General features: G+C 32.8%; 1 protein-coding gene across 2 annotated transcripts in view; it reads right to left on the bottom strand.

Annotated features, from left to right (window-relative positions):
* Positions 1-15,382, bottom strand: part of LOC114340544 (glutamyl aminopeptidase-like) — a 311,863-nt gene that overhangs the window by 224,506 nt on the left and 71,975 nt on the right. For both annotated transcript variants that reach the window (XM_050645536.1, XM_050645537.1), the window contains exon 2: positions 8,493-8,850. In XM_050645536.1, the coding sequence (XP_050501493.1) occupies positions 8,493-8,850 (358 nt within the window). The remainder of the gene's footprint in view (positions 1-8,492; positions 8,851-15,382) is intronic.

The following is a 15,382-nucleotide window of genomic DNA, read 5'->3' as shown; positions in this document are numbered from 1 at the left end:
TTTAAGTGAGTTATAGGTAATTGAATGTATATATTTTTCGGCCAGTATCCCAATATAAGTATTTAAGCTTAAATAACGGGGAAATTACGCATTTTAGAACATAAACTTATTAAACATTTCTCAAAGTGTTTAGAAATATCTATCAAATAAGCCCCCGAAGAAATTGATAGCATTAAAATTTATTCTTCAATTTTTTTTAAATTCATCTTTTAAAATTTTTTCCAAAAAACGTTATCGTTTTCTCTTAAATAATTCGTTAATAACGTTAATTTTTACGTTATCAGGTTCACGTAAAAACCATTTAAAAGTTAATTCCAAGGGCTATTCAACCACGGTAAACTTAATCTTTTAAACCCCCCTACTTTTCTAAAACTAAAATATTAAATAATCCCGGTTACATGATTCTAGCAGCAAAATTTTAGCTTTAAAAGTTTGTATCTCGGTTATTTTTTACCCTAAAGAAACAGTGAAAAAGATAAAATATTTGATACAGAAAAAACTAAAATTTGGTTATATATCATTTTTTAGGTATGATGAGTATTTTTGGAGTTATTATCAAAAGAAAATGAAAACTACGATAATTTTAAAAATTATGACTTTTTTTATATCTTCTTTTTTTTCAAAAATATGCATTCTAAACTGGTCAAAATTGTTGAAATCATTACTTACGCTAATATAAAGAAACTCTTGTAAGAATTACAATAAATTTTAATTTTTGAGGAAATTGCGTATGTTTTATTTTTCACTTTTTTCTAAAAAATTCGAAAGGGTTGTATTCATTTCATCGTAACTTGCTTAATTTTGATGCTATTAACTTCTTCTGGAGCTCATTTGATAGGTACTCCGAAGTACTTTGACAAGTGTTTAGTAGATATATTTTATAAAATGCATTGTTTTCCCGTTATTTAAGCTTGAATATTTAGTATTTTGGGTACTCGTCGAAAAAAATATACATTCAATTACCCATAACTCACTTTGATTGAATTAACAATAGATTAGTTCTTTAAGTGAGCAGTGTATTCAGTTTTTTATTATCTTCAATTTTGGTAATAGGAACTTTTTTGTAAAAGCTGATAGTTTTTGAGTTATACGTGAAAAACAGCTTTAAAACATGCATTTTTTTACGAAAAAATAAAATCTTTGATCTTTAATAACTCAAAAAGTATCGATTTAAATTAATAACTTTATATAACAAATTTTGCTTATCATTTGTCCCTCTATCGATTTGTGTTCACTCCCTGCAGGGGGTGGCATCCACCCCCAGGGTAAAAGCGCAAGTTGTATCATGTCACCTTTGTTCCTTGAGATATTTTGTAACTACTCATCAATTTTCATGAAAATCGATGGAGGTTCAACGAAATCAGAGGTGAAAACCTTCAGTTACTGCACTATATTCCCTTGTAACATGTTTATTAGGTGTTCCAAAATTTTTAAAAATAATTGATTGCTAAAAAGACGGCCCTTTATCGAATGTTAATTTAATTCTACCGATATTTTTGAAAATCTAAAGTAATATTTTGAGTTAAATATGCGTGGGCACAAAATGTCCATCCTTGGTAAAACTTGTTACTAAAGAGTTCGACAATAATCGACATAATTATCCGCCACACTAATGAGGAGGCTTAAAGGAAGAATGTGGAGAAAATCGACAAATCTGCCTTACTGACTTTTGCTGGTATTTTAATTTTGATGTATATAGTTTGTTGAAGGTTTGTATAGAGTTTATATTAATATTTTAGAAAAATTCTGCTGGATTTTAATGATGCTTATGGGATTGGTGCAGATGAGGCAGACGATGATCTTGCTGCTTTTAGGTCTTTTCTAACTTTGGAAAGAATTATTCACCTGCAAAAATCAAGGGAATGCCACCGAAACTACTATTCCGCTGCCTCTCCAAGACGAAATTTTTAAACATCACGACGTGTTCTGAGGGACTAGAATCCTCAAATTATTTTAGTGATAACAACTTTAGCATGGTTCTGATTAATATTCGTTCTATAAGATATAAAACTGATGAATTATTTCTGTTTCTAGAGGAATTGGGGTTTCCACCGATAGTTGCGGTTACTGAGCACTGGCTTGAATTCAACGAGCCTTTTTTTGTAGAAAAATATTCCACTATTGCTAGGCATGACCGTCCAAGTTCAGCTCATGGAGGCACCCTAATTCTCTCTATTACTTTCTATTAAGTGAAGCACTTTATATTATTTGCATTTATAGATCACCTGACTCTTTCGTGGAACTATTTCTTCAGAACCTGCTTAATTTGTTAGATGACCTGCCCCATAAAAGCAGAAAAATTTTATGCGGGGACTTCAACATTAATTATGCTGCTGCTTGTGCTACACAAATATCCCTGGTCAACATATTTGAATCATATGGTCTATCAATGCACATTGATTCTCCTACAAGGATTACAAAAACTTCATCTACCCTAATTGATTATATTGTCTCAGATTTCTCACCCCGTGATGTCTGCGCTACAACTGTTAATGCGGGACTATCTGATCATGAAGCGGTTTATACGAAGTTTAACATCTTTAGCAAGTCCTCCTCGAAAACTCGACGTTTAGGCAGGATTTTTTCCGGTCGGAACTTTCGTAAATTGCAAAATCTATGCTTAACCTCTGAGTGGCACTTTCCTTCTATGGACATCGATTATAATTTCAGTGATTTTTTGAATAAGCTGGTCTGTATCTTCAATAAAACATTCCCTTTAATCACAGTTGAGCAAAAACATCGCAAACCCTGGACTACCAAAGGTGTCCGCATATCAGCCAAAAACATGCGTTCACTACTGTATATCAAGAAATTTACTACCAACGTCTCTGTTACTGAATATATCACCAAGTACAGGGCAATCTATTTAAAACTTATAAAATCAGCTAAAAATTGTACTATCAAAATCGTCTCCGAAGCTCTAAAAGTGTTGCAAAAGAAACTTGGTTCATAATAAACGATCTTCGAAATAAAACTCACACAGCTCAGACATTTTCCCTTCCAGACCCAGAAAATCTAAATGAATACTTTGTAATGTGAGTAAAAATATAACATCAACTATTGTGTCACAACAAGATCCCATTTCCTATCTCCCTAATTCAAGAAAGGTTTCGAATTCATTCTTTATAAGACCGGTTGATAAATCTGAACTGATCCAAACAATCAATAGTATCAAAAGCAAATCTTCCTGTAGTACCGATTAGTCTAGGCGCCAGAGGGGTCACCGTGTCATATTCAATTCTGATGGACAAACTCAACGGTTTCTTATGGATTTTTGGCTGCTGATTACGAATTTCGAGGGGGAATTTCGATCCGAGTGGTCAAAAAATTGTTATAAACAATTTAATTGTTTATAAATTGTTTATAAGGCTCTGGCTCATAAACTTAAAGAGATAAAAAAGAATATTTCAAATAAAATTTGTTCGTTAATAAAAAACGAAGAAAAAAACGTTTACTAAACTTAAATCCAGCGTAACTATCCACTATCCACTTAAATAAAGATATTGTAAAATTAGTGCACAATGCAAATTGCAAATTGCAAAATAAGTATTTTTCGAAGCTTTATCGATCGTAACTCGGCTTTTACGCATGCAAATAAGTCTTAGAAGGTGTCGTTTTAAAGCTTAATTAACAGGCTTCTAAACAAAGTTTGTTAAATTACTTGATCTTCATTTGTTTTAAAGTTATACCCGTTTGAAGTTACAATTTTCTTAAAAATATTGTACATTCATTTGTTTATAAGGGTTTCAAGCAAATTTGAGCTATAAACATTTATATTTTAATTAACAATAATGATAGAAAAACTCAAAAGGAACAATTTGAGGTTACGAAAATGTTCATAAGTTTATTTTTGGCCAAGATGTCGATATTTTAATGGCGCGCGCTATGAGGCGCAAGATCGGCTCACCGCGTAAAGGTTCAGGCGCTAACTTCTCGATGCAAATTATAATTTCTATGTATACATACGTTATCTTCATTTTTTATTTTTGAAGATCCTAATAAAATGTTATCACATAATTCTTATAATTAAATCATCATACTGTACCTCGTATCACCTTTCATTCTATTTACATTGTCTTCTATTTTTTGCACTAAATGAGAAAAAAACATTAAAAACTAATATTTCAAAAGTATAACGGAAAAGTAAGTTGATATTATTTATTAATACTATTTTTACAAATATTTTTTTCATGCATCTGCAAATCTGCATAGAGATATACAAAGAATATCAGCTTTTTTACATCTGCATAAGTTCTTAGCGAAATTTTAACAGTTACATGGTGGTACGAGTCTGTTCTTGTAGGCAGTAAAACTAAAACTTTTTGAGGCTTCAGAGTCTAATTATCTATATGATATCCATATAAAGTGGATCTAGTTCTTTTGCAGCATCATCAAGTCCCGTCAATTGTGTGTATGCTGCCACATCATGAATGCTCGTTTTATATGCAATGATGATGCTGCAAAAGAACTCGATACATTTTTATATGGATATCACATATTGGCTCATTTTCATGCGTAGAAGCCGAGTTACGATCGATAAAGCGTCGAAGAATACATACTTACTTGAACGTGAGCAAATCTTGCGCCTCATAGCGCGCCATTAAAATTTCGACATCTTAGCCAAAAATAAACTTACGAACATTTTCGTAAGCTCAAATTGTTCCTTTTGAGTTGTTTTATCATTATTTTTAATTAAAGTTTGAATGTTTATAGCTCAAGTTTGCTTGAAACCTTTATAAACAAATTAATGTACAATTTTTTTAAGAAAATTATAACTTCAAGCGGGTATAACTTTAAAACAAATGAAGATCAAATAATTTAACAAACTTTGTTTGGAAGCCTCTTAATTAAGCTTTAAAAGGACACCTTATAACGCTCATTTGCATGAGTAGAAGCCGAGTTACGATCGGTAAAGCTTCGAAAAATACTTATTTTGCAATTTGCAATTTGCATTGTGCACTAATTTTACAATATCTTGAGTTCTAATTGTCGGATTTAAGTTTAGTAAAGGTTGTTTCCTCGTTTTTTATTCGGGAACAAATTTTATTTGAAACATTTTTTTTATCTCTTTTAGTTTATGAGCCACAGCCTTATAAACAATTTATAAACAATTAAATTGTTTATAACAATTTTTCGACCACTCGGATCGAAATCCCCCCTCGAAATTCGTAATCAGCAGCCCAAAATCCATAAGAAACCGTTGAGTTTGTCCATCAGAATTGAAAATGACACGGTGACCTCTATTTGGCGCCTAGACTTGTAGATGGACTATCCATAAAAATTTTCTCAAATCTCCCAGACGATGTGTTAAGAGTCCTCATCTCTCTAATTAATGATTCTTTTGAGAAAGGTAAATTTCCAGAGTGCCTAAAGACGGCCATCATTATTCCTCTTCATAAGGGTGGTGAAAAATTTAATGCCTGCAATTATAGACCTATTGCATTACTACCGGTACTCTCCAAAATTATTGAGAGACTCATAAAAGCCCGACTTATGTCCTTTCTCGTTGATAACAAGATTTTATCACAAAATCAGTTCGGCTTTTTAAATAATAAATGTACCACCGGTGCCATGTTTTCTGTACTACATGAGGTTTATCAAGCTTTAAACAATAATCTGCACACTGCCACTGTTTTTTGTGATTATGCCAAAGCTTTTGATTGTGTAAATCACGACATTTTGTTAAAAAAACTAGATTTCTATGGAATTCGAGGTATTTCTTTGAACTGGTTTCAATCTTATTTGGATAATAGGAAACAACTGGTTAGAGCAAATGATACAGACTCTAGTCTCAAAAATGTTGTATGTGCGGTACCACAAGGTTCAGTATTGGGTCCTCTACTTTTCCTTATCTTTATTAACGACATCACTAGTTTAAAAATCGGTGGAAAAGTTTTTCTTTTTGCTGACGATACCAGTATCACTTGGAGCAACTCAAATATCACAACCCTTCATGCTACTATAACTTCTGATCTACTCACAATAAAATCCTGGTTCGATTCTAATTTACTCTCCTTTAACGTAGATAAAACAGTAGCATTACCCTATAAAGGAACTCTTCAACCCTTACCTCTTCATAACAGCCAGATCAGTATCGTTGATTCTGTAAAGTTTCTTGGTATTTTTTTAGATTGCAACCTTAAATGGTCCCTTCATATCGATGTGTTAAGCAAGAAACTATCCTCAGCTTGCTTTGCAATAAGATCTGTTTGGAAGGAAATGAATTTAGCCTTTTCCAAAATAACATACTTTTCATTGTTCGAGTCCAATCTTCGATATGGTCTGCCTTTTTGGGGTTCTGGTACAGCTGCCCAATCCGATGTTATTTTTAAATTACAAAAAAGAGCAATAAGATATCTGTTTGGCCTCAGAAGAACAACACATTGCAGAAGCTACTTCAAAGATCACAGGATTCAAAGACCGTCCGCACATGGGGCGACGCTCGAACTACTCGACTCGATTCCAGTCACGTAGGCAGAGCCTATTTTACTTTAAATCAGACCTGAGGCACTACACAATTTTCGGACCCCTAAGTATAATTTAATAATAATAATAACTTTTTTAAATGTATTAATAATTTAATAGAAATATAGTTGCACAAGAAAATAAAATTTTTATGAACAATAAATAAAGTTTATATTTAAACAATTAAACATTGTTTAAGGGGATAGGCACAAACTTTCGGTTTCAATGTTATTTAAATGCATTCATTTTTTTTCGAAGCCTGAGAAAACTAATAAGTATTTTTGAAAAATTTAAACGCAGAATGAAAGATTACATTACTACCGAGGGCCAAAAGTCCCTGAAATCTTCAATAATGTTTATTTTAATAAGTTCCAGGGGTGAAAAAAGAGAAAATGAGTGTAATTTTTAATTTTAAATACATAACATCTTATTCGACCCTCGGTAATAATGTAATCTTTCATTGTGCTTCTAATTTGTTTTTAAATATTTGTAAGTTTTTTGAGGATTCGAAAAAATGAAAGCATTTAAAGAGCATTGAAGCCGAAAGTTTGCGCCTATCCACTTAATTATAAGTCTTATGGTTATCATTGCCTGTTCGTAAAATGAAAGAATTTTGAAAATTTGTTTTGTTATTGTAATAAACATGTTTTGTTTGATGATCTTTCTGGGCCCCATTCAAATACGGGCCCGAGGCAGGTGCCTCACGGGCCTAGTGGTAAAATAGGCCCTGCACGTAGGTCTCTCCCCGCCAGTAAAGTTCCTTCGTTGTGGCATTGAGCTCCCTTCACGGAGCGTTTAGGATTGCGATCCGTAGTGCACGAGATAGTTCGAGTGAGACGCATGTTTTCAGTCATAATAGGTAGTTTATTTTATTTGTTTCCTTCGTTTTTTGTTGTTTTTTTGCGCTGAATGAAATTGAACTTTTATTTTAAGATCGGTGCATGTTATGTTCGTTAACTGTAGTACTACCTACTAACTTTGTGGAAATATATTGTTTGTAATATAAAATTCTGAAAACATTTAGCTTCTGTTTCTAGGTGTTTAATATAAAATTCGTTGGGGAAGTAGAAAAATGTCCTCAGTATAATTCTCATTGTATTCAAATTATACTAAAAATGTAACAATACCGTACTTTTCACAGATCGAAATAGTTGCTTTGGTTAATATATAAAAAATGCATTTTTCCTGGTTGGAAGATGTGAGCAAACTAAATCGACTAGTGTGAGGAGAACAATCGCTTGTGCCGCAGGGTTCGTACAAGACGAGCAAGACGCGCGAGCTTCGAGACGTGTCTTCGATCGACCCATGTGCGGACGGCCTAACATTACCTTCTTTATATATTTTAGAAACTGTTTGCTTAATTCGTAAACATCTACATATCTTTCCAGCAAGACCTAGACATGACTATTCCACCAGAAATTCTACCTTTGACATCTATTTACCGATCCAGTCCAGTGAGTTAGTAAATAAATCTATATTATATTCTGCAAAAAAACTATACAACCATCTCCCCCTACAACTTAAATCTGCAACATCTTTCCCCAAGTTCCGTAAAATGATAAAAGCCTATTTATCTGAAAGACCATATTATTCAATAGCAGAGTTTCTTAACCAATAACAGTATTCTTCAATAATAATAACTGTATTCAATAACAGTAACCAAGAACTTACAGTATTCTTATGTATAAGTAGAATCTTAATTTATATTTGAGTGTCATATGCAGCAGTATAACGTATTAAATTACTTATTTAATTTCTTACGGTAGACTACGCAATTTGCATTTTTTTTATTTTTCGATAGATTGTTACTGATTTTTATTTCACTTTATTATGTTTTATTTATGTTGACGATTTGTATAATTTTAGTAAATTGTATTTGTTATTGTTTTTATTTATGATTCTTGTAAGCTTTGTCTATTTGTTAAATTTTTCATGACAATAAAGCATATTTCTATTCTATTCTATTCTAGAAAATGCTGTGTTTTATGCTGAAAATATTAAGACCAGAATAATTTATTACTACTTACTCTTTAGTGCCATTGTATTCATATAAAGCTTTTACCAGACCACGTGAGGGATCTGTCCGAAATTTACCAGAATACTTAAACAAAAGTGTGTGCTTTCCCGGTTGGATGGAACCAGAATTATATTTGACTGTTATTCTTTCGTCTGTATTTTCTACGTAATAACCTTTTATTTGATTAATATAAACATCAGTTATATTTAGTTCATCGCTATGTAATGTAATCCCATTTAAATTTTCTTTAGTCACTACATAAATGATGACTTGTCCATGAAATACATTATTATCTAAATCAGGTTTGATTACGATTTCATAGGTTGTTGGTACAGCTTCTGATAAATTGAGTCGATAGTTACAACATTCTAAAAAAATAATTACAGTGAACTCTCCCTTAAACGGACAGTAGTCATTGCGCATAAAGTGTCCGTTTAAAGGAGGTGTCCGTTAAAGAGAAAAAAATATATATGTTAACTTAAGTAAAATATATGTTACTATGTAAATTAAAAAAAAAGTATGTATTTATGATGTACCTATATTACAGGGCTGGCCAAACTGTGGCTCGCGAGCCACATGTGGCTCTTTGAAGGATTATTTGTGGCTCATTGAAGGATTATATTTGTGGCTCTCAATAAAAATGTACCTGAATTACTTTTAATTTTTGTGTTTTAAAATGTCTTAAATTACTGACAACAAATATAAAAGACTGTGTAAGATCATGACTTAGACAAGGAGACCCCTTATCACCGTTGCTATTCAATTTATCTTTAGAATATGTAATAAGTAAAATATTATCTGAGCTGAGCGCACAGGGGGATTTGCGAATCGAGGATCAAAACTATTTTTGGCATTTGCTGATGATCTAAATGACAACCACATATAAAAAGAGGTATCAGCAAGAATAGCTGTGTGGAAAAGAGCATAATACTCCCTGTCATCATTAGTAAGATCTAAACTGCTAAAAATACAATCTAAATTAAGACTGTATGTCAGTTATTCGCTCAATTGTTACATATGGAAGTGAAACATGGACTCTACATCAGCGGGAAATAAATAAGCTACTGGTGTTTGAAAGGAAAGTTCTCAGAATGATATTTGGCCCTCTCATAGAGATGAATTGACAGGAGAGTGGAGAAGGCGCCGCAAAGTTCAATTGGTGACTGTGTATGGACTGAAAACATCGTAAGATATGTAAAAGCTAAGATAAGATGGGCGGGTCATGTGGTAAGATTAGAGGAAGACATACTGTTAATGACAGTGTTTTTTGAGAGACGGTAGATCAGTAGGCCGTCCAAGAAAAAGATGGAAGGATGATGAAGAATTGAAGTATCCTGAATTAGTAAAGGTTGCTTGTAGAATTATTTGCATATTTGAATCAACGAGATAAACCATTTTATTTCAGTTTAAAATTTGTGTAGTCCAAACAGTCACAGAAAAACTTAATACCTTTGTTACACTTTTAAAAGACTGTTTAATTGCGGCTCGCGAAAAATTTCAAATTTTTAAAAATGGCTCGATATCAAGGAGCTTGGCGACCCCTGCAGTATATTATAATAGAAATATTAGTTTATCGTTACATAACACAAGTAAGTTGTGGATGAGACGCAACATTGTCTAGGAACAAAAGAACTTTTTGATTTTCTTTCTGCCTTCTTCTATCAAATTTATTTAGCCAGTCTGTCATGATTTTCCTTGTCAACCACGACTTCTTATTGCTGGATTTTTCGATAGGTAATTGTTCTACGTGTGAACCATTGAACCAACGAGAGTTTTTACTTTTCCCGGTTACCAGTGGCTTTTCTTTGTTCCCCATCATTTTGGAGCAAAATAGAAGTGCGATCCTATCTTTAGAAGCCACTGTACCTTTCTCCTTTCAGGGTATAAGATATTTTGGGTAATACTCTAAACTAAAAATAATCCCGTCTCATCTGCGTTAAAAATGTCTCGCGAAGAGTATAGGTACTTTCATTAAAGTGAGCAGTTTTTCCTTTCAATTAGAAACCACTAATACATCTACAGCAGTTGCTTCGCCAAATACAGATTTGAAGGAAATATTTTGTCACTTACAAAATTTCTCGAGCCATCCACAAGAAGATTTCTTATCAACATTTAGTTCCGTATAACTTCTAATGCCTTTTCTTGAATAATTTTACCAGAAACAGGAATATTTTCAGACCGCCCTTTACAAAACCAATCTAAAAGAACAATAACTGAGGGTGCTGCATTAGACCGATAATAAATATTATTATCCGTCTAATGCAGCACCCTCGGTTTTCTCTTGGCTTCTAGGTTTCCCCTCTCAGAAAACTGATTAAATTAAATCACGTTTCTGTTTCAAATTTTCACTGGCTTGAGGTTTTCCAATTCGAAATTTTTCTGCTGTCTAACATTGGTCTAACTAAAGGCCGGTTTTCACGCTAGGTCTTATTGTACCTACGTTTTGTTGGATAGGACAAATCCTATACAATAAAACGTGGCGTGTAAACAGCGTAAGACATAGCGTGAAAACCGGCCTTTACACTTATGCGTCTCCCCATAATGAACCAAATAGATTTTTTTCTTTCAAACTTAAAAACTTCCTTTTGGCGGACGCCATATTATTCACGTTACAAAACGTTCAAAAACTAAAATTGTTTCAATTACCCTAAATACATATTATTTACATGTTCAAATATAGACCCAAAGTTTATTGTGAAAATCTAATCCGAAAATAAAGTTTTTAGGAAAAAACACTCATAAAAATACAAGTTCTATTGTATATTATGCTTAATCAGACATTTCGGTTAAAATTCTTGAATATTTATTCCAGTCAAAACACAATTTAATAAGTTCCTGGTGTCGTATTTCTTTCTTGGACGGACACATACAATACTTTTTTATTGCTTACAAGTAATAAAACTGTAGTGCTGATAACGTGAACAGTATCAAATATCACGTCATGGGCATCGATATTGATTTGAAATAATAAATGTAGTTGTTGTAAAATATTTAGAAAAAAACGTTAAGTTTTTTCATTTACTGTCCGAATTTACGTCTAATTTACTGTCCGCGTCCGTTGTTGAGAGTGTTCGTCGAAGGGAGTTAAAAGTACAGGTTCATATATCGCTGAATGGTTTTTGTTTTAAAAATCGTCCGTATAGAGGAGGTGTCCGTTAAGAGAGAGTTTACTGTACAATAACTCTCTCTTGAACGGACAGTAGTCGTTCCACATAGAGTGTCCGTTTAAGGGAGGTGTCCGTTGAAGGGAAAAAAATATGTTGACTTAATTTAAAAAAAAGGGCGTGTGTAGTATGTAGGTATGAATATAAATAGAAATAATATTAGTTTAACATTACATAACACAAGTTGTGTATGAGACGTGAATGTCACAGCATTGACTAAGAACAAAAAACTTTTCGATTTTCTCTCTTCATTCGTCTATCAAATTTATTTAGCTAGTTTGTCATGATTACCCTTGTCATCCAAGACCACTTATTGCTTTACTATTCGATAGATAATTATTATTAATTCAATAATATTTAAACCAATAATTGACGAATCATCTTGATTTTTTTTGTGCATTATATACAGGGTGATTGATTATTGGGGCAAAGCTTCTTAGATCCGTTATAGTAATAGATAGCAATAAAACTTAATAACAAAAATTGTAGCCAACTTTGAGCTTCACATTACAAAATTAGTTAGAATGTTACCCTGTAACCTTAGGTAGCTGTAAAAATTTTGGTGGCTAATAAAATGACAATATAAAACCGTATAAACCTTCCCTGAACTTCCACAAATAATTCAACATCAAAATTAGCCAAATCGGTCCACACATTCTCGAGTTTTAGCGAGACTAACGCACAGCAATAGATTTTTATATACAGTGCTAGTCAAAAGTCCGTACCCCCCCTCGTATCTTTTGAACGGTTATACTTATAATAGTGGAATTTGGAGGGAGGAAATAAACGGATATAGGCTTCTTAACTAGTCATGACAGGTGACGTAATAGTGACAGATGACGTTACAGCGCCACTATGACAGATAATTTTAAATGGGACCTTATGGCAAGTGATACCTCGTTTGAAAGGTATTGAAAATACCTATCCAGTCATACTATTTTTTTGGGTTTAACTTGATTTTGATTTTGGTGAATAAATTAAATAAATATAACATTGTAGTTTCGTATTTAACTAATAAAAATTCAAATGTCCGCCTATGGTTTTTTTGTCAAAAAAGTTGACGTTTTTCAGTTCTCTAGTAGTTTTTACGTCAACGTCAACCTTTTTGACAAGTAATCATAGGCGGAGGTTTGAATTTTTATTAATTAAATGCGAAACTGCAATTTTATATTATTTCATTTATTCATCAAAATGAGCTTAAACTCAAACAAAATTAGTATGACTGAATAGGTATTTTCAATACCTTTCAAACGAGGTATCACTTGCCATAAGGTCCCATTTAAAATTATCTGTCATAGTGGCGCTGTAACGTCATCTGTCACTATTACGTCACCTGTCATGATTGGTTAAGAAGCCTACATCCGTTTATTTCCTCCCTCCTAATCTCACTGTTATAAGTATAACCGTTCAAAAGATACGAGGGGGGGTACGGACTTTTGACTAGCACTGTATAAGATGCAAAATTTTAGATGGCTATTAAAAAATAACGGTCGAAAATAGAAAAGTGAAAATTTAGGGTTGTATTTACCTTTGCCTTCCACATCACATAAAATTAAGAAAAAACAGTTTGATCAAAAAAATAAAAAAATATTTTAGGGGGGCAGCCCCCGTTACGACGTACGGATATGAAAAATACATAACAACCTATTCTCGGTCCGGTCAAATACACGCGGAAAATTTCATAAAAATCTATTCAGTCGTTCTCGAGTTATGTGTTGGTAACTGTCACGACCTTCTTTTGTTTATATAGATGTAAAATATTTAAATGGCCATTAAAAAATAACAGTTAGTGATAGAAAAGTGAAAATTTAGGGTTGTATGTATCTTTACGTTCCACATCATATGCAATTAAAAAAAAAAGAGTTTGTCTGAAAAACTAGAAATAAATATAAGGGTGGCAAGCCCCCTTAAGACGCACGGGTATGAAATATAGATAACGACCCACTCCCGGTCCGGTCGAGTACACTTGCAAACTTTCATAAAAATCGGTCAAGTCGTTTCGGAGGAGTATGGCAACAAACACTGCAAAAAGAGCATTTTATACATATAGCTGTAAAAATTTTGGTGGCTACTAAAATGACAATATAAAACCGTATAAACCTTCCCTGAACTTCCACAAATAATTCAACATCAAAATTAGCCAAATCGGTCCACACATTCTCGAGTTTTAGCGAGACTAACGCACAGCAATAGATTTTTATATATAAGATGCAAAACTTTAGATGGCTATTAAAAAATAACGGTCGAAGATAGAAAAGTGAAAATTTAGGGTTGTATTTACCTTTGCCTTCCACATCACATAAAATTAAGAAAAAACAGTTTGATCAAAACAATAAAAAAATATTTTAGGGGGCAGCCCCCGTTACAACGTACGGATATGAAAAATACATAACAACCTATTCTCGGTCCGGTCAAATACACGTGGAAAATTTCATAAAAATCTATTCAGTCGTTCTCGAGTTATGTGTTGGTAACTGTCACGACTTTCTTTTGTTTATATAGATGTAAAATATTTAAATGGCCATTAAAAAATAACGGTTAGTGATAGAAAAGTGAAAATTTAGGGTTTTATGTATCTTTACGTTCCACATCATATGCAATTAAAAAAAAAGAGTTTGTCTGAAAAAATAGAAATAAATATAAGGGTGGCAAGCCCCCTTAAGACGCACGGGTATGAAATATAGATAACGACCCACTCCCGGTCCGGTCGAGTACACTTGCAAACTTTCATAAAAATCGGTCAAGTCGTTTCGGAGGAGTATGGCAACAGACACTGTAAAAAGAGCATTTTATACATATAGCTGTAAAAATTTTGGTGGCTACTAAAATGACAATATAAAACCGTATAAACCTTCCCTGAACTTCCACAAATAATTCAACATCAAAATTAGCCAAATCGGTCCACACATTCTCGAGTTTTAGCGAGACAAACGCACAGCAATAGATTTTTATATACAGTGATGAGCGCGCTAATAACCGGCAAAATAGCACAAAAGATGGAAAACGTATTAATTTGTGAGATAAAAAGAAATGAAACTAATTGGGCTGGGAAATTTAGCGCTATTAACTTATAAATTTACATTATATTGGTTGTTTCCCACCTTTAGACGTATCGCATGAGTTTGGCAACTACCACTGTCACAGTGACAGTTTTAGTTGGCATACTCCTCTGATAAGTGTGAAGGTGGGAAACAATCAATATAATGTAAATTTTTAGGTTAATATCGCTAAATTTCCCAGCTCGACTAGTTTCATTTCTTTTTATCTTACAACTTTATACGTTTTCCATCTTTTGTGCTATTTTGCCGGTTATTAGCGCGCTCATCACTGTATAAGATGCAAAACTTTAGATGGCTATTAAAAAATAACGGTCGAAGATAGAAAAGTGAAAATTTAGGGTTGTATTTACCTGTGCCTTCCACATCACATAAAATTAAGAAAAAACAGTTTGATCAAAAAAATAAAAAAATATTTTAGGGGCGCAGCCCCCGTTACGACGTACGGATATGAAAAATACATAACAACCTATTCTCGGTCCGGTCAAATACACGTGGAAAATTTCATAAAAATCTATTCAGTCGTTCTCGAGTTATGTGTTGGTAACTATAACGACTTTCTTTTGTTTATATAGATGTAAAATATTTAAATGGCCATTAAAAAATAACGGTTAGTGATAGAAAAGTGAAAATTTAGGGTTGTATGTATCTTTACGTTCCACATCATATGCAATTAAAAA

Source organism: Diabrotica virgifera, chromosome 3, assembly GCF_917563875.1.
Source record: "Diabrotica virgifera virgifera chromosome 3, PGI_DIABVI_V3a".
NCBI classification, from domain to species: Eukaryota; Metazoa; Arthropoda; class Insecta; order Coleoptera; family Chrysomelidae; genus Diabrotica; species Diabrotica virgifera.
The sequence above is the reverse complement of the archived record's forward strand: the minus strand, read 5'-3'. Positions and strand labels throughout refer to the sequence as shown.